The sequence below is a fragment of the Carassius gibelio genome, chromosome B7, assembly GCF_023724105.1.
Source record: "Carassius gibelio isolate Cgi1373 ecotype wild population from Czech Republic chromosome B7, carGib1.2-hapl.c, whole genome shotgun sequence".
Taxonomy (NCBI): domain Eukaryota; kingdom Metazoa; phylum Chordata; class Actinopteri; order Cypriniformes; family Cyprinidae; genus Carassius; species Carassius gibelio.
The window spans coordinates 1,739,995-1,761,028 of NC_068402.1; the positions used below are offsets into that span (position 1 = coordinate 1,739,995).

The 21,034-nt window shown below is 40.1% G+C and overlaps 1 protein-coding gene across 8 annotated transcripts in view; it reads left to right on the forward strand.

The window, feature by feature from the left end:
- LOC127962221 (neurexin-2-like) overlaps nucleotides 1-16,930 on the forward strand; it is a 408,062-nt gene extending 391,132 nt beyond the window's left edge. For 7 of the 8 annotated variants that reach the window (XM_052561735.1, XM_052561731.1, XM_052561733.1 and 4 more), the window contains 3 exons: nucleotides 4,636-4,958; nucleotides 7,973-8,051; nucleotides 14,120-16,930. In XM_052561735.1, coding sequence (XP_052417695.1) covers nucleotides 4,636-4,958; nucleotides 7,973-8,051; nucleotides 14,120-14,991 — 1,274 coding nt within the window. In that variant the 3' untranslated portion in view covers nucleotides 14,992-16,930. The remainder of the gene's footprint in view (nucleotides 1-4,635; nucleotides 4,959-7,972; nucleotides 8,052-14,119) is intronic. The other variant, XM_052561736.1, reaches the window with a different exon arrangement.
- The last annotated feature ends 4,104 nt before the right edge of the window (nucleotides 16,931-21,034 follow it).

Below are 21,034 nucleotides of genomic sequence, written 5' to 3' on the forward strand. Positions count from 1 at the left end.
ACTCCAGCTTTAACCCTTTGAGTCCAGAAGGTCTTAACTCACTGTCTCACATGAGTTTCCTGTTAATTCACTTCCTGTTCCTGTTCCCTCTGAGGACACACCTACCCTGAGGGCAGACTGCAGTACAGCTGGTGTTATGTAGTAATCTTAGCTTTGATTAGCACATCTGTCTGCTGCAAACACAGGTATCTTGTTGGATTTTGATGCAAGAATCAATTTGGTGCAACATGAAAAAAATACAACAAGTGAGCAATCTGAACTATTTCAGAGTTACAGCGTACTGCTGAAAGTGATGTTCTTCCTCTGGATTTCTCTCTTGCTTTCCAGCACAAACCTGTCGACATTTTTTAATCAAGGATCATTTCTAGTTTTAAATGACTGAGGTCTTGTTTTCTCAGAAACTGTTCTCAAAATTACCAGAAAAGATCTGCCAAATAAACTTTTTTTTTGACGTCATTGCCAGCTGCTTGTTTTTAATTTGAATTAATTTCTCAGAAAACAAGACTTCTTATCTTCTGCCATTATTGATCCTCTGTAAGCGTGTCTTGGTTTAAGAATGCTTTGATGTTTGTGCTGAAGAACAAGACACAGACACTGAGGAAGAACGTCATGTTCTGCAGCGTGGGCAAAGGTTCACGAAGTTTCACGAGGAAATATAAAACAGACATTTATATAACTATAATAAAACTGCAAATTAAACTGCTTTGGTGGTATTGATCTGAAAATGAGCGCAGAGAAAGGTCTGAAGTTGTAGGATACTGTATTATCCTGTCTCTCTCTGTAGAAGAGCTGTAGGAGGCCGTCTGTCCACTCAAAGGGTTAAAGGAGTTTGAGTGTTAACCGTCAGGGAAAAGGTAACGGTTATCCGAATTTAACCAACTGTTCTTCTAAACCCTGAGGGCCGCCGCTCTTCTTCTCTTCGTTTGATTGGAGTAGATTAAGAAGAAGCCCTCAGTCATAAACCTGTTTCTAAACTCACATAACTGAACGAACACAGATCTGAGGAACCGTCTCAACAGAGCGCAGACTAACCATACTCAGAGCGATGTGTGTGATTCACGAGTTAACGCTCTGCTCAGAGAGAATACGGTCCCTTTAACATGTACACGTCTGACAGTCTGATGAACGAATGATGTAGTGTGTGAAGCGTCACGTGTGTGTGTGTGTGTGTGTGTGTGTGTGTGAGGGCAGTCTGGATGTGAACTCATGAACTCAAGCTCAGTCATTCACTCCTGCTCTTATCCTGGATAAACCCCATGATCATGCAGGAATATGATAATCAAGGCAAGACACTACAGGCTAGATATATATACACAGTATATATTATCCTATTCAACTGTAGTGTCTTGTTTTAAAAACTGAAAGCAGTCCTGAATATGTCTGTATGTTGTTATGGAGGTGATTGCTGGTTCCAGGATGATCTGTGTGTGTGTGTGTGTGTGTGTGTGAGGACGCTCCAGACTGCACGGATCCGTCACAGTGAGTGTGTGAGAGTCTCTCGTCTGACGTTGAGTTCGATCACACAGAACATTCTCGTCCAGCGATGGTGTCTGTTATAAATTCAGGACGGCAGCACCTCCGCAGCTCAGTGAAGAGGAAAGAAAGTGTTTAACAGCTCAATTCCAGCAGAAGCCGGTGTTTCTCTCGCTGGTGTTCATCACGCTCTAAACGTCCCCCATGACTCTCCATCATCTCCTCTTCTCCTGGATCCGACGCTCCTTCATGTCCTGGTTTTTTATTGTAGAGCCGACACAGTCAGAGATTACAGATAACCGAAGAACACTGATTTCTTTTGTGCTGTTTATTTCGGATCCTGAAGGAAGTCCTCAGCGGGGAAATGTGAGTGCAGAACACATTTGTTTTACAGCCTGGCGCCGCTACTAAATCACTGCGCTTGGGCTCAGTCTGAACACTTTTAGATGACTCCAGAGAGAAGAAACACAGGCTTTTCTATCAGACAGCACAGAATCCTGGAATAAAGCTTGTGTTTCCAGACAGAAACACCTGATCCTCTCCAGACTCTCTCTTCATCTCTGTGATGGATGAACACCTGTCACAGCTCCAGTGAAGTCCATCACAGGTCAGATGCACACACAAACACATGCGATGATGCGTTAAACACCATAGCAACAACCTGTGACCCCGGCAACCGCTTCCTGTTGAGCAGGAAACATCACAGAAGAAGCAGAGGAAACTTTCCACCAGAACTTCAGTTTCACAGCCTTCAGTCCTGCTGGTGAAGAACACGGGTCACCAGATCAAACACACACTCAGAGGAGACCACACACACACACACACTCACACACACACTCCAGTGCTCTGGATCAGAGGAGGCAACACACACACACACACACACTCCAGTGCTTTGGATCAGAGGAGACGACACACACACACACACACACACACACACACTCCAGTGCTCTGGATCAGAGGAGGCAACACACACACACACACACACACTCCAGTGCTCTGGATCAGAGGAGGCGACACACACACACACACACACACACACACTCCAGTGCTCTGGATCAGAGGGGACCACACACACACTCCAGTGCTCTGGATCAGAGGGGACCACACACACACTCCAGTGCTCTGGATCAGAGGAGGCGACACACACACACACACACACACACTCCAGTGCTCTGGATCAGAGGAGACCACACACACACACACACACACTCTGTAATTAGGGAGCAGCACTCTTCTCACTCGTCTTTCATCTGTGAGTTTATTTGTTCTTAATAAAGAGCAGAACTCAGCGGTCGCTCTGCTCTCTGTGCTCAGCTTCAGTTCACCCACACATGATCATTCTGTCATCAGTCAAAGAAGAGGAAGCACACACACATAAAGAGCATTAAAGAAGATATATCGAGAAATGTCTCAGTGTTTTATGTTTGACCAAAGAAGAAGAGTCCTACAGGTTTGAGATGAATGATGACAGAATGATCCGGATCAGTCACCGTCGTCGTACTGTTCATGCTTTCTCTTTTTATTCATTTATTTTCCCTTCTTTTTCTGATTCTTTCTTTCTTTAATTATTTTATTCTCTCATTCTGTTATTTTTTATTTTCTGTTTTTATTTTCATTAATTTTTTTATGTATTATATCTGTTTACTTATTTATATTTATTTTTTTAACATTTTATTTAGTTTTTTTTTTCCATTTATTTTTCATCTTTATCTTATTTCTTTATTAATATATGTATTTATTTTTACATGTAATTTTTTCCCTTCTACCTTCTATCTTAGCTCTTCTATCTGTCTCCGTTTTAGTGATTATTTTGAACAGTTGTTTCTCTTCTTGTTCAGATGATGTTCATGTGTTCCTCTCTCTGTCTGTGTGTCTCCTGCGGGTCACTGGTCTCCTCAGAATGACTGATCAGAGCATCTTCACTCACTCGCTGATGTTTCTCAGATGATTGGAGATGTTTTTCACAGCTCAGATCATGAATTCTCACTGCTGGACGTTTCCATTCTTCGGGGGTTTCTCAGTCCTGCTCAGATCCGTTATGTGACGTCAGACGCTCAATCAGACACACATCTCTCCGCTCGCTCGCTCGATGTGAGAAGCTCACAGGAGGAGAAGAGAGGAACGTTTAGGAATAGAGAGTCACACACATTCACAGAGGAGGAGATGTGTGACGGATCCAGTGTGTGTGTGTGTGTGTGTGTGTGCTTTGATCTCCTCACCAACCATCATCATCATCATCAGAGGCAACATTAAAGCATTAAAACTATCCGAATCAAACACCATCAGTCTCACAAACTGCTTTCCTTTGCTTTCTGTCCGTCTTTCATCATCAGCTGCTCTATGAATATTTCCCATCTTCATCATCTTATTCATTCTGTCCATCTCTCGTCTCTGAAAGCCTGTAAAGGTCATTCTGCCCGCGTGAGGTTTCCATGGAGATGAGGATGAGGATGGCGTGTGAATGAGAGAGAAACCTCACTCTCGGTAACACAAGCGAGGTTGACCACCAGCTTTAACTGTGATTTGATACAGTATGAGAAGATGCAAAAGCACATCATGTGACACAGTTATATCAGACTATACAGTGAGACACACACACACACACACACACATAGATGGATAGATGATGTATTTATTTATTTGTTTATTTTTGATTATGTTCTATTTTCATTCACATGTTTTCTTTTTCCAATTCTATTTATTCTTCCTTAATATTATTCTTTCTATTTTTAATAATTCATTTTCTGTCTATTCTCTTTTTTTTCTTTTCCTTCATATTGTATTTATTTGTTTAATTATTTATTTGTGATATGTTTAGTTTTATTTCATTAATTTGTTTTTTCTACTTGTTTGTTTTTTCTTTTGAATTAATTTGGATTATTTATTTATTTTTCTGTTCATTATTTTTGTATTTTTGTTTGTTTTCCTATTTTTCTTCTGTTTGGTGTTTCTCTTTGTTCTCCAGTTGATTTGCCGTTGATGTATTCTGATGTTTTGTAGGACGCAGTGCATTAATGTGAAGAAACAGTAAGAGCTGTATCATTCAGAGTCTGGCTGTGTGGTCTCAGGGTGTTATCGGTGTGTTTGCGGGTGTTTCTCCGTGTGTGTGTGTCTCTCAGTGACCCGAGGCTGATGGCAGGGTGTGTTTCTCGCCCTCCGCAGGTCGGCAGCTGACCATCTTCAACAGCCAGGCCTTCATTAAGGTGGGCGGGGGTGAGAAGGGCCGTAACTTCCAGGGTCAGGTCTCGGGGCTGTACTATAACGGCCTGCAGGTGCTGAAGCTGGCGGCGGAGGGCGATCCGAATGTTCAGGTGCAGGGGAACCTGCGTCTGGTGGGAGACGTGCCCTCCGTCATGAGCACCGACACCACCTCCACCACACCCCTCGCAGACATGTCCACCACCATCATGGAGACCACCACCACCATGGCCACCACTACCACCCGCAGACAGCGCTCGCCCACCATGAGAGACAGCGTCACGCAGGTCAGTAACAGTAACACTACGATCAGACAGAGAAAACAGGAGCAAAAGATCCAGTGTGTGGGAGAACAGTTCTTCTCTGGTTTTTAATGAGTGTCAGGATTAATTCCTGTGATGATCAACAGACTGTAGGGCCGCAGGATTGATATATGTATACGGACTGGGATTGAATAACAGCCCCCAAATAGACTCACCACCACAACTACACACAACATCTATCTCACAATATTACAGCAATCCTGTCGCATTGATGGCAGATAACATCACAAAACTCAGGGTGATCCTGCTGACAAAAACAGGTGTGTAGAATCAGTGGGTGGGGCTAATCAGGCAGTGGTGTAGAATCGGTGGGCGGGGCTAAACAGGCAGTGGTGTAGAATCGGTGGGTGGGGCTATACAGGCAGTGGTGTAGAATCGGTGGGTGGGGCTATACAGGCAGTGGTGTAGAATCAGTGGGTGGGGCTATACAGGCAGTGATGTGGAATCGGTGGGTGGGGCTATACAGGCAGTGGTGTAGAATCGGTGGGCGGGGCTATACAGGCAGTGGTGTAGAATCGGTGGGCGGGGCTATACAGGCAGTGGTGTAGAATCGGTGGGCGGGGCTATACAGGCAGTGGTGTAGAATCGGTGGGCGGGGCTAAACAGGCAGTGGTGTAGAATCGGTGGGCGGGGCTAAACAGGCAGTGATGTGGAATCGGTGGGCGGGGCTATACAGGCAGTGGTGTAGAATCGGTGGGCGGGGCTAAACAGGCAGTGATGTGGAATCGGTGGGTGGGGCTATACAGGCAGTGGTGTAGAATCGGTGGGTGGGGCTCAACAAGCAGTGATGTAGAATCGGTGGGCGGGGCTATACAGGCAGTGGTGTAGAATCGGTGGGCGGGGCTAAACAGGCAGTGGTGTAGAATCGGTGGGCGGGGCTAAACAGGCAGTGATGTGGAATCGGTGGGTGGGGCTAAACAGGCAGTGGTGTAGAATCGGTGGGCGGGGCTAAACAGGCAGTGGTGTAGAATCGGTGGGCGGGGCTATACAGGCAGTGATGTATAATCGGTGGGCGGGGCTAAACAGGCAGGGATGTATAAACGGTGGGCGGGGCTAAACAGGCAGTGATGTATAATCGGTGGGCGGGGCTAAACAGGCAGTGATGTAGAATCAGTGGGCGGGGCTATACAGGCAGTGATGTATAATCGGTGGGCGGGGATAAACAGGCAGTGATGTGGAATCGGTGGGCGGGGCTATACAGGCAGTGATGTATAATCGGTGGGCGGGGCTATACAGGCAGTGCAGTAGAATCAGCTGTGGAATTCTGTAATAGTAACTTAATTCTGCAGATCTTTTGCTGTGGCGCTGCTCCAGTAGCAGAAGTAGGTCTGAAACAGTATGTACAGGCTGTTTAAATGAAGCTGTCGTGACGCCACAGGCCTACAGTCTGTGTACAATCTCAAAAAACCCTCAGAAATGTCAGATGTACAGCAGTGACCCACAGCCATCTTAAATGTCCTCATGAGCTGTTGGACTGTATACCGGATACTACAACTCATCTCACAAGTATGAAAACACACGCCGGCGTTTGCCTGCAGTTATAGATTTCCTCTTCCTGTACTGAGAATCCAGCTCAATGTTTCACAGACAAGAAGAGACATTTGATTATGGCAACGAAACATTTAAAACAGCAGCCCTTTAATATTTGAAGAACAAAAGCCTTTTCCAGCGGGAATGGTATCGGGGCTGTGGCGTTAATGTATTCACCGGGCAGAGGATGAATTAAACGATTCCGCACAACTGAAATGTCATGTTGGGTTACAGAAACACGTGATGCTGAAATGTGATTTTGATCACTGCGCTCCAAATGATGTAGTCTCTAATAAATATCACTTTATGAAATAAATAAGTGTAGAACCACTCCAGGCTTCAGTACAATAGTCTGCAGCTTTTCAGAACTAATTAAAAGAAAACAGGATTGTGTCCCGCGGCTGGTTCAGCGAGTGTGAGCGTCAAATAAATCTGCAGAGAATGAGTTCCTCGTCCAGTTCACGGTCACACAACCAATCCGTGCATTCAGGACTAACGCCAAGTACTGCTTCTCTTCATACACTTATTTACGTATACTGTATCTATCATCAGAATTGCAATTTGGAAGAGTTTGTATTCCTAAATATTTTAGTAACAATCAGTTCAGATTTTTTTTTTTAAGGTTTATATTAGTTTGCAGTTTAGGTATTCTGATTAGTGACTAATTACACAGTATACAGTGTTGTTTTGATCAGTCAGTTTACATTTTTATTTTAGTACGTTAATTTAATGAGAATCTTTGCCTTGGCAATTAGCTGATTGTTTTATAGTTTGAGTTTGAGTTATGGACAGACAGATAGACAGATTGGCGGACAGATAGATGGATGGATAGATAGATGGATGAACAGACAAAAGGGAAGATGATAGATGGATGAGAGATAGAGAGATGGATGGATGGATGCACAGATAGACATACAAATGCACGGACAGAAAGACTGATGGAAAGATAGATGGATAGCAGACAAATAATTGTAGGGACAGGTAAATGGAAAGATGGACAAGCAGATGGATGGACAGGAAGTCAGACAGAGGGACAGGAAGTCAATCACAGGTCTGATCAGAAGCTCTTTGATGGAGAATCTCTCTGCTGAGGTTTCACCGCTGACTGTGTGTTTTCCTCAGAGAGATTCCTTTTCTCTGTAAGTGCAGATGCTGAAATTAGTTTGACGTGTCATGAGAAACGGATGAGGATGATTTCAGACACTGTGTCTGGCAGCTTTGACTCAGAGATGACAGTCTCCAGTGCTCTGTGTGTTCAGATACGACATTATCTATTTACACATGGGCACCTGATTAATGGACTGAAAGCAGAGCTGCAGTCAGAGAGTGTGAGGGATCGTCTCATGACAGCTGTGTATATGGATGTGGTTGGGGTCTGATGTATTTTTAATTCATTATATTGAAGACAGACACTGTACTGACTGTCTGACTTTTCCTTTTATCTGCAGAATACTGACGATCTCTTAGTAGCGTCAGCAGAATGTCCGAGTGATGATGAAGATCTCGAGGAGTGTGAGCCTGGAAACGGTGAGTCAGTCTTATCATCCTTGTGTGTTTTATATGCTGTAAACACACACACACACACACACACACAATCTCATCCAGTGTGCAGCTGTGATTGGACAAAATATGCCTCACTTAAAGCTGACAATCAGATTCAACCTAAATTAATGTCATGTAGAAGGAACTCTTATGGTTTTAAGTTATTAATAAATGTATATTGTACCATACAATGTCTTTAATCATTTTCATTTCATAAAGTAGCTTTGAGTGTTGGAGCCTGAAAGCAAATATTTCTATTGCACACTGGAGCAGAAAAGAAGGACAAAGAGCGCAAACAAACTGTGTGACTCACCGTCAAATGCTGGACAACAAAGTAAAAGAAAACAAGAAAGATGAAGTACAAATCAAACACAGAGAGGAGAGAGAGAGGGGGGGGGGGCTCTGACTTGCATTAACATGTTCCTCACATCTGCTGGATCATGAAATAGATAGATGAGCCACAGATGAAGCAGAGAGATACGGACGGATGGATGGAGGGACAGAAATCTCTGCTCCAGGGTCCCACAGAAACATCCCTCATCTCAGCTGATCTCCATGGGCCAATTAATCTCTGCCCACATTAGAAGCTCCTAGTTATATCATTCACTGGAGCCTGCCGACCATTCTCCACTTTATAATGAGCTGAAACTACAACTGCACAACAATCTGACTGTAACACACAAACACACCAGAGTATGACTGTTACACACAAACATAATAGAAAGTAAAATAATCTTGAAGAACAAAAATAAAACAAGCAATTTTAAAACTTTGGAAATTATTTTAAAATTGACTTATTTAAAATGAATTTAAAACAAGTAGAAATAGAAAATGATTTTACATAAAATACAGTGAATACGTAAAACACAGTGCAATCATTTCGGACATGGCACAGTGCTCATTCAATAAATGCACAGCTAAACACATGGGTTTTGAGTCTAGATTTACATTTGACTACTGTTTTAGCACATCTGAGTACCCTTCTAAGATTGACAAGAACCATTTGAGTACCATCCCAGAAAGCCCGACCCAGTTTTCCAGTCTCTCTAGTAGTGTGTTATGATCGACAGTTTCAAACACACTACATTCTGACTTACAAACATGCGACAGTCTGACTGTTACACACAAACACACTACAGTCTGACTGTAACACAAATACAAGACAATCTGATGGTTACAAACAAAAACACACTTCATTCTGACTTTAACACAGCAGAGTGTTAAACAAAAACAAGACAGACTGACTGTTACGAACACACACACACACACACACTACAGTCTGGCTGTTGCTCAGAAACACACTACAGCCCGACTGTTACACAAACAAACTACAGACTGTTTCAAAGACAACAGTCTGACTTTTACACACAACAGAGTGACTGTTAGACACAAACATACAAACAGCATTATATCTCAAACCTACAGCTGCATAGATAGATTGTGATGATGAGACAGTTTGAATGTTACACACAAAGATGAGACAGTCTGACCGCTACACATAAACACACAACAGCATGACTATAACAAACACACATCGGTCTGTTACACACACACACGCAAGACAATCTGACTGTTACACACAAACACACAACAACATGACTATTACAAGCACACATCACTCTGACTGTTACACACAAACATTAGACAGTCTGACTGTTACACAAATAACACACTACTGTCTGACTGTTACACAAACACATGACAGTCTGCCTGTTACACACAAAGATGAGACAGTCTGCTACACACAAACACAAAACAGTATGACTATAACAAACACATGACAGTCTGCCTGTTACACACAAAGATGAGACAGTCTGCTACACACAAACACAAAACAGTATGACTATAACAAACACTTGTCAGTCTGACTGTTACACACAAACACATGACAGTCTGACTAACCAACAAATACACTATTGTCTTTTATACAAACACACTAAAGTAGACTGTAGTCTGACTGTTACACACAAACAAGACAGACTGACTGTTACACACACATACACAAACAAACACACACACTTCAGTCTGTAATATTTAATTGTACAGGCTAATATTTCTATTTGGCTTTATTTTTTATTTCAGTTTTAGTAGTTTTGTTTTTGGGCTTTTGTCATTTTATTTAGTTTTAGAGGGGAGGGGTATTTCTTTTAGCTTTAACTTATTTCAGTTAGGTTCCAAGCCAACATTTCTAATTTTTACAATTTTTACTTTTTATTATTTAATCATTCGATTTATTTAAATATTGATATATTTATATGCAGTGAACAAAAATGATTTGAATAGTTTTACTTAACAAAGTTGTATGCAGCGAAGCATTATCCTGCATATACATTCATTATATGTGAGGCATTCCAACAATTACTTCTTATGTATATAAAGAAAAACTATATATATATATATATATATGAGAACAAGAAGCAGGTTTTGATTTATAGCTTTAGAAATTGGTTTCACTGGCTTTATAGAAACCATAAAGCATCTCTGTGTCTCTTCAAATATAATCAAGATTAATTTATTAGTTGCAGAAGCAAGACTAACAAAACAAACATGAATATTTCATCCTGCTGCATATGAAATGTGTGGTTTGATGTGAAGCGAGTACATTTATAGAGGTTAATCTCAGTCTCTCTGAGCGTCTAGGCTCCCGGTGTCTTCTGTCGTCAATTATTAAGCATCAGGGTCGGTCTCACCCCCGCCATCTCTCTAGTGTTCAGCTTCAAAATCAAATTAGCTAAGAGAGAGACAACTCCAATTTCAGCCTTCCCCATGGCAGGAGCGCCCGCAGCAAACAGCAGTCACATTTCCAGCTTTCATTACTGTGTGGATGTAAACAGGCTCCTGAATGTCCAAAACAAGCTGGACTTTATTCTGGACATACGAGTCTCTCTCATTGTGCTGCTCATCTTGTCATTAATGATCCAGTAGAGCATCCATTCAACGTGCAGGGTTCTGCTCAAACCTCCAGGACAAAACACTTCAGTATTTTTGTATTATTTTCCAGTAATCATATCAAATCATTCTCAAATCAAGATACAATTACTTGTGAGGAAAAAAACTAGGTTAGAGAGGGGGGGTAAATAAATAATAATCTAAATTAAGTGTTTACATTTTAATGAAGAAACAAATGTCTATGAGGTAAGAAAAATCTACCTGTTTTTCAATTGAATAGTTTTTTTTTCTTCCTACCCCAATAGTGGATTGTTTTCTTGCTCCCTAAAAGCATAAAGTAATTTCATTTCTTTTTTTTTTTCTTTTTTTTTTTTGAAACCGAGACATAATATTTTAATTTTGCTTCTCAAGTAAATGTAACCTGATTTAAGGAAGTTTAGATATTTGTACTGCAAAACAAGACTAAAAAAGCTGTAAAAGAAAATCATATTTTACAGTGCATTTAGACAGATCTCAGAATCATGAACAATATTGGGTGTAAAAGTCTTTCATTTCTAAGAGAGATAACTCTTGATTTTTCTTTTCTTAGTTACTTCTGTTGTAATTGCTTTACATTCTTTATAAACTATAAAACAAATTCTGTATAAATCAATAGTGGATTTAACATAAATGAACATATGGTTAGAACATTTGTTAATTGTAACCTTTAAATACTTTGGCCAGCTCAAGAATCATTTATTTTGATTCAGGAATCAAATTTATTTATTTCAAATAATTAAAAGAGCGATTTCATGTCTGTCCTTGTTTTGTTCAACTGGTTGAGGCTGATATGACATGCATTACTTTTTGAGAGATAGTAATCTAATTTTAATGTGAAGGTGAAGAAGAGAAAAAGATGTTTTGTTTTTGTTTTGTTGCTGTGCTTGTATTTCCATTTTCATCTCAAAACTGCAGTATAAGCACAAAAGTGTCTATTTTTACTTTGTGTTTATGCAGGTGCTCTGTGCTAGACTAGTTCAGGGTTCTTGATTTCTAATTGTTAATGACATTTAATTTGCCAGTTAAAGAACAGTGCGTCTCTAGTAGTTTGTCTGGCTTAAATTGCATATCTCGCGATGGATTTACAACAGACAGACGTAAGAGTCATCTGTTGCAGTTTAAGAAATAAAAGCATGAATAAAGCTGCAGTCATTACTCCAGTTCCACTACAGACAATCATCTAGAAACAAGTGAGAACAGCACTGCGCTAAGCATGTGAGATATCCGTTTGTACGCATGAGTCATGATGCTATTCTGATGTTGTTCTTGTTATCAACGCAACTGTCACAGGAGGCAACTTTGACCAATCACATACTGCTGGAACAAAGATTTCTTATCTATATGAGATTTGTCACAAACACACAGACGACTGATGGGTTGTGCAAACGTTCACTGACTTGTGCGTCTGCGGATTGACGGTTTGAGAAAGTTTATCGTTTGCATATCTTTGCTCATTTCCATTAGTTCTCCTTCATGTGCATTTTAGAGAAGATACTAGAAGGTAATATCAGGATTGAAGGTTCCTCTCCTGAGAGCGATTCCGCCCTCTTTGGGAACAGATTGCTCTGGCTGCGTATCGTAAGATATTCCAACAAATTTAATAAAAGAAGGAAATATTGTTGTGCCCAGTGGCACATTAACACGTGGTCTCGGCGGTGTCAGTTACTGAATTATCAGACTCCATTCGGCGCCCTTGACAGATCGTTCCTCTAAATGGCTGGTGGCCTCCAGCAACTTTTTTCAAGCAATGGGTATAAAATATTTGTCGGTGGTAAATGTGCATTAATTTTATTCTGAAGCGCTCCCCAGACTCTCAACCCGCAGATGCACGCTTCTACACCGGGGCTGATGGATGGGACAGACTCTGTAAAAGATACCATTAACATACTGTTTCCTTTTCAGCTTCTAACAGATGTATGTGTGTTCTGAATGTTAATGTAACCTTTCCTCCTGGTAGATTCTGAGTTTTGAGCTTAATGACTCTGTTCATCAGTATGCAAACAGGATGGCCTTTTTGAAGGTTCTTCTGGTTAAGGGGTGGGTGCCGTGTTGATGCCATGGTTTGAGGAGGTTTCCCAAAGCGCACAGATCACAGCCAAACCCCCCAGCAACCCCCCCCCCAGCAATGTTTGTCACACTAATTTGCCTCATCATATGAAAAACAATGTGCATTATGTGTTTAAACAAAATAATCTCTTCTGCACCCAGTTTTCCTACATTTTTGCTCCATCTCAGGTGGTGATGCCACAGATGAAATTGTTTGACAAATCTGAGCTGAATTCTAATGAATACTTGAATACGTTGTGTGTAATTTCAACTTTTGACATTCCTTGACAAGCCTATTCCGGGGGAAAATACAGCCTTTTGTTATTCATGGTATGATATTTCCAAGGGACAGGCTTATGGATAATTATCTTTAAAGATTTGGTCTGTGTTTTGGGGGGGGGGAAGTATTGTGGGACAGTAATTTGAAAATATCACCTTTGGTACCCCGGGGTGAGAGTGGAAAGTTTTGCATATAGATCCTCATCATTAGCGAGCTATCACCATGCCAACGGGGAGCGGGGATTATGAGCCTTATGAGCTCTGGGAAAACATTCACTGAATGATGAGTTCAAAACACTTTACCTACTTTTAAACATGGGCTGAAATTTGTTTATCACTATCCCAGAACAATCTTACACAGCTTTGTTTTTGTAATTTTTTTTTTCATGCAAAAATCATGCGGCCAATTTGTTGATGTAAGTGACCTGTACTACGTGGTTTGCTCTCTTCTTAAACATGCAGTCAGTAAGTGGAGGTTAGCACAGCTAGCATTAGCATTAGCACAGATGTAGAACTGTTTTTGTAGGATTTTTACATGAATGTACCTTCTAGCTGGTCTAGCACATGCTTAACTTAATATTTCTCTGTATTACTCTAACCCTGTAATGTATACAGCTGTAGTGACTTAGCCTTAGCCTAGCTGTTTATAGACTGATTTTAAATAGATGCTAACGAAACTAACTTTAGAACTAACCTCATTAAGTCTTAGTGCTGTTCTAATGATGGTTCTTCTCTCTCTCTTGTGCATTAATTTGCTTGTGTTCCAACTAACACTGTGTTCCTTCTCTCTTTCATCCTAGGAGGTGAACTAGTGTTGCCAATTATAACTGTGGATTCCCTTGACCCCCCATCAATTGTGACACATTACCCCGTTATTCCCCCGCCCCCGACCTATCGCCCCTTCCTCACCTTGCTCGAGACCACCAAAGATTCTCTCCCCTTGCCCGGCCGGCCCCCCTGTCCGCTGGACCAGGAGGACTGTGAAGAGCCCATGGAGGTCTCGGCCTACGGCTCGGGCGAGATGACGGAGTCCGACGATGAGGATTATTATAAAAACTCCCCCCTTGTCACTGACCGGACTGTACTCCCCCCTCCCCCTGCAGCCGGGGACCCCCGAGGCGACCGGCCAATCGCACGTAATCCCAAGTCCCCTCGCCCTCCGCTCCCGTTCGCCCCCACGGCCCCCCCGGTGCCCCGGCTCAAACCCGGCATCAACAGTGGCCCCAACATCCCCGCGGGTAAAATGAACACCCGTGACCAGGTGCTGCTGCCGCCCATACAGCCATCGGGCGACCCGGAACATGGCGGGCGGCACCGGCATGTCCCAGGTATAACATATCCTCCCAATTTTCCCCATGTGCCCACTACAGACCCCTCATCACCAGACCGAGGGCCTCCAGGAGCAGTGGAGGTGATCCGAGAGTCCAGTAGCACGACGGGCATGGTGGTGGGCATTGTGGCTGCAGCCGCTCTCTGTATCCTCATCCTACTCTATGCCATGTACAAGTATCGCAACCGCGACGAAGGCTCCTACCAGGTGGACCAGAGTCGCAACTACATCAGCAACTCGGCCACGCAAAGCAACGGAGCCCTGGTGAAGGAGAAGCAACCCGGTGCAGCCAAGATGGGCACAAAGAGCAAGAAGAACAAAGACAAGGAGTATTACGTCTGAGCTCGGCCTCCAGAGGGACCGAGGCGGAAGCGAGGGGGAGAAGGAGAGAGATAGGATGAGGAATGGAAAGGGAGGGAGTATTTATTGCAGTTTACCAGTCTCTTTAATTTCCAATCTAGCTGTAGGTTTCATTTCCAGTAAGAGAGTATATGAGTTCGAAAGCACATAGGATTCAGAATCACCCCCTCCCTCATTTCCATTTTTGATAACTAATCCCTATTACCAAAATAAAAATTCCCTCACTTGTAATTTAACACTCTAGTTTGTACTTTGTTAATACTAGTCCTCAATATTCATAAAATCTCCTAATCTGATGTCAAAACACCCCCGTTTGCCAGGCTGATTGGGCGATCCATTGTTGCTCCATTCGAGTATTGGATGCGGTTGAGAATCGTTTGGGAATGAGAGCAGTTCAGTTGGAACGGCTTGGCATTGGTGACATTTCAGGAACAGATGGTGGCGAAAACGTTTAGCAGTCACACTACTCCGTAATACTGCCAAACAAGCTCCGTGTCAAATCCGTCTCCCTCTCTTTCCAAGTGATTCACGTTTCCATTCTCCCATCCCATCATCCCTCTCTTTCTCTCTTTCCTCACACCCTTTCTTGGCTTGTTCTCTCTTTTTCTCCTTGGTGCTCAGGAGCAGATGCAACGTAATTCTGTTGTGTTTCCAGCATGTGGTATTCAAAATGAAAAGAGACAAAAACTGTTCTGTGGAGTTAAACAAATAAATATATATCTATATATCAAACTGTTACAACTAGCGAAACATCTGTGGATGATACCTTAAGCCCCTAGGACTCTCGGTGGCCTGCAGTCACCCTGCATTCAAGCAAATATTCGTTGTGTGTTTTTGGGGTTCCCCAAGGATCTGTCCTGGACCCGCTGAGGATCTTGGTTTCTGCTCCACATTTAAGAACATGAAACCCCCAGCAGCAAATAGATATATTCAAATACAAAGACAAAGGGACATGAGCAACTGAAGGTCTGATGCGCTTGATCATGCCAACAAACCGTATCAGTGGAAAACAGCAGAGCAGGATGCTAGGATGTCTTTTGTTTTGTTTTCTATATGTGTGTGTCTGTATGTGTGCTTTTTTATTTAGTCACAATGTCAAAGGGAAAAGACAATAACGATCCAATTAATGTAAATCCCATGTAGGGAACGTAAACTCAGCTGCGTCTTTGACCACGTTCTCTCAGGAGGAAAGAAGGTATGAACTTTGAGCATTTAATGGAACGAACTCTCAAATGAAAGACAAAATGGCTTGTTCCTTGGAAGATGTACATCTTGAACTCTAGTATTCAAATTTTCTCAACTCTATGAAAAGAACTAAACTCTACATTGAAAAGAAAATGTTTAAAACAGTTTGTGAAATGTCTAAATATTTGAATCTCATCCCAGTGCTAAAAGAGATGTGTTTTTCCTAATTATCATCCGTAAGAAAAAAAAAAGAAAAACAAAAAAAGAAAGTGCAGTGAAATGCAAAGATCAGTGAATCGGATTCCAGAAAGCAGATGCTCTTTTTAGTATAAAACAGCAAAATGTGATTTGGTTTACAAGAGAACATTTCCTTTACAGGCAGGAGAGTATCTCCTTGTATCCAGAAGACTTTGATCATCATCGTCATCATCCTCCGTTTAAATCATGTTGCTCGCTTTACTCAGCGTGTGGAGGGCTGTTCATACTCCATTCTCACTCAATGAGGACCAGACCTCATCATCATCATTCGATTTCACTCTTCCATCTCTGTGTGTTTGTGTGAGCGTTTGTCTGTGTGAATGTGTTTCCATTCTATCCGTTCCAGTTCAGGTTTGTCGGATGCGTTTCTCCTCAGCTCTCTTGTTCTTTCTAAATGTTATTGTAGAGTGTCCCAGTGAGATGAATCTGCATACGTGTATATTATCAGAAGGGAATACAATTGGTTATATACTTCTTACACCCTGTGTCGTGTGCTTATTTCTGATTCACACTTTCCTTCCAGAATAGTCTTCCTCACTTCAGCTCGACACAAACACTTTGAGAGTGTAAACTGGAGTGTATTTATAGTACAGTGTAGCTGTGGACTCCTAAAACACATTTATGTGAGTGACGGAAAGTCTTTTATTCTCATAACGCCACGTGGTTTATAATGCCAATGATCAGACTATCAAACTAAAGCTAGCAATATTGTAATAGTAATTATTTTATAATTTATAATTATTTCAATTTATAATTCATTATAATTTTTAATGGGATGATAATTTATTACTTGTAGATGCTAATTAATGTTAGTTTTATTTCCTATCACTGTGCGACAGGCCTGTTTTCTTTGTTCATCACCGTACAAACACTGACTGAGTTCTCTGACCACTGAATCTCATGATACGACAGTCAGACGCGGTCAGAAACAGTTCAGCTTCGACAGCATTATTTATATTGAATGGAAGCCCTGAGCCGTAATGTGAGGAGAAAGTCAAGGTGGAAGAAAATTATCTTGTATCTTTTCTGAGCCCACGTCTTAAGATTCTTCATGGATTCTTTTCTTAAAAAAAAAAAACTGTCAAACATTAGATAAAAATGTAAAAAAATTCTAAGGTCATATATGCATATATTTAATCAGATTTTGTCTCGATTCTTATTTGCCAAACCATAGCTTAAAAGAAATGTACTTAAACAAGTCTAAATACAGAAAGCAGTGTAAGCATCAGATTTCATGCTAAATTATAGTGGCACCCCGTGGCCGAGGTTGGTACTGCATGATAAAGCTCTCTCTCTCTCTCTCTCTCTCTCTCTCTCTCTCCCTCTTTTTTATGTTGAAGAAAGCGAAAGAACAGTTTCTGAAGAGACAGTCAAAAACACAGACATTTCAGATTTAATTGAAGCTCTGAACAAAATGATTTCCTTTTTTTTTTTTAATTGTCTTTAATTGTTTTGCCCTGTTTTTCTCTCTCTGATTTGTTTTTTCACTCCAATGTTTTCTTTTTCCTAAATTTTTTTTCTCTACTGATTTCTGTTTTCTTGCCAAGTAACTTTTTTTTCTCTGCACAAAACTTTTTCAATCTCTCTCTCCAATTATTTTTTCTTTTCTTTTTTTCTAAAAAAAAAAAAGACATTTATTTTTATCTTTTTTCTCTAAAGGTTTTTGGTTTTGGGGGAGAAGGATTTTATTGCAGGAAAGAAGAAAGGCTAAGGGGTGATTCAGGAAGGACATGAGACTGGTGGTTGTTCAGGTTGTGGTTCAGGGCCAGCAGTGTGTTGTGCTTCATCACGCTGTTGTTGAATTTATTGTGCTGATCAAACTACTGCATTACTGCAAGCAGTTTCTCCCCGATTATTATTATTATTATTTATTTTATCTTCAAGGTTTATGTTATCTTTTAATTTTTTCCTTTCCATAAAACATTTTTTTTTCTCTCCATTCTTTTTTTTTTTTTTCTCTCTTCAAATTTTCTTTTACACAAAACATTTTCTTTTCTATCCAGCATTTTTGCTAAAAAAAAAAGTAATCTTTAAAAATCTTATATATATATATCCTCTTTTTTTAAAAAAAAATAGAAGAATCATTTTTATTTATTTTTTATTTTTATTTTTTTTGTCTCTGACATGTTATCTTCCAGAAAGTTTCTCCCTTTCCATTGTTTGTACCTCTCCAAATGTTTGCATGTCCTCTACTGAAACACTGTTCCCCCTCTCCAGGGTGGGCGTCTCAGTCTGAGCACATGTTCATAGACAATCATTTTAAAATCATAAAGATGACGGTGAACCTGATTTACATTTCTTGAGTTTGTTCAATTTGATTTACAAAACATTCTCCTAAATGTAATTTTCAAATCATCAGATAAAGGCATGTAAGCAGTAGCTTTAATGCTAATGATAATGATAGCTGGTGGCTGAGGTTAGTAACGCATTCAAGAACAAACGAGTGAAGAGAGAAAGAAAAATGAGGGAGAACCTTTTCAAGAGAAAAAAAGAGGGAAAACAAGAAATACAATCATAGAATTTTTATAATCTTTGAGGATTTATGGTCTGACATACACAGTTATGTTCATAAATATGGTAGTACCATTATCTAATCATATATCCTTTAATATCCATCATGGCACCAAGTCAATACATAATATAGAAAAACTTCAGCAGGTTCTAAATGTTTCTGAGCTTGTATCATGCTTCTATTAAGATGACATATAGTCTATTTAGATGGTATAATCAGGTTTAGTCCTGAGTTTAGAGTTTAGTTTGAGTTTCTAACAGAGAGAAATACAGTAATATCAAAGCACTGAAACGTGATCAGTTCTGAAAACAATGTTTGATTTTCTTTTATTAAGTCTTTAGTCTCTTATCACCCAAAACAAACTCTATCAACACATACTAATATATATATATATATATATATAATATATAACACAACACTCTTACTAGTGTTATTCTCTTGCATTAGATGAAAGCACTAGAAATATCAAAGAATTGTATGAACAGTACAGTAAAAAACAGAATATCTGGCCGAAGGACATTACAGTACAGTAGGGATGTAACGATTCACTCATTTTTATCAAAATGGTATTTAAGACAAATGAAAAAATAAATAGTGTCTTTTTTTATTTTTTTATTGCTCGGACAACAACTGTACATGTTCTTTGTGAAATATAACTATAATAATATACTAATATAGCACTTGCATATAATTGCTCAATTTTTGTGTTTGATTGCTTCTGTTGCCCTCATTTGTAAGTCGCTTTTTAGAAAAGCATCTGCTAAATAACAATGTAAATAACAAAACTACATTGAAATTTTAAAACAAGCGCCAAATCAAATAACACAGATAAAATACATTTCACCTGGGGCCTGTTTCATAAAACAAATTTACCAGATAAGCCAGGCTTATTTCACTAAGTCTGACTTATTTTGAACCAAATCAACTCACAATAAGTCAGACTAACTGAAATAAAGCTGGTTTATTTGGTAAAACAGGCCCCTTCTGTTAATGATGATGGAGAGATAAAGACATAATGTTGATTTCAGGACAAACGCCGTGAGGATTGAAGATGGGAACGATGGGAAGTGTTGAAAAGTGCAGATGTTTCACAACAAACACACACACACACACACACAGCTCTCCTCCTGCAGTTTCCATGGAAACAGGCTTCTGTCCTTCATGACAGCGAGTGTGTGTGTGTGTGTGTGTGTGAGTCTCCAGTGATCTCTGGAAACAGGCAGAGAAATAAAACAGACCAAACTGAAGATGAAAACAAGAAGAACTGCCAGTGTTTGTCTTTTGACCGATGATTTATTCAGTAATCACGAGGTTTAAGTGCATTTGTTGAGTAAATATCATAATCCATAATGCTTGTAGTCCTGGAAATCACAGTTTGTCCCTGATATTACCAGCTTTTCGTGAACACCGTCTACCAGTGAACACACAATGATGTACAACATTACAAGCCTTACTGACACACACACACACACACACACACTGCATTCTCTCAACCGGATCATCAACAGAAGCATTTACACAAATATTAGTATAGTCAAAAATCCTACCCCATGACTTGCCAAATGTGCAATTGCAACCTGAAAATGGGCTTTGATGAACAAATAAATATGCCAAAAAACAAAACAAAATGTAACTGTCACCAAAACAAAATAAGAAATTATGTGTTTGATAAGAAATTATGGCACAAATAGTAATTTACGTTTATGCATATACATATATATTTTTTCTGACCAAAATAGATTTCAGATATATGTTGTAAACAATGAAGCTTAATTAAACTTTCAATAAGCTGCACTTTGTTTTTCAGCATTTATTAAATGTTAGTTCATGTTAATTTTAGCATTTACTAAAACATTATTAAAATCAAACATTGTCACTGTTAACATTAATGTATCTTGAACTAACATGTTTATATGCATATAAACAAAGTTCAGCAACATTTTTGCTAATTATTTCTTGGCCATGTTTTGTACTTTGTTTATATAAATATTCTTAAATGTATTTCAATGTATATAAAAGTTTGTCAAAAAAAATTAATATGCATATAAAAATTATGATTTTGCTGTGTGG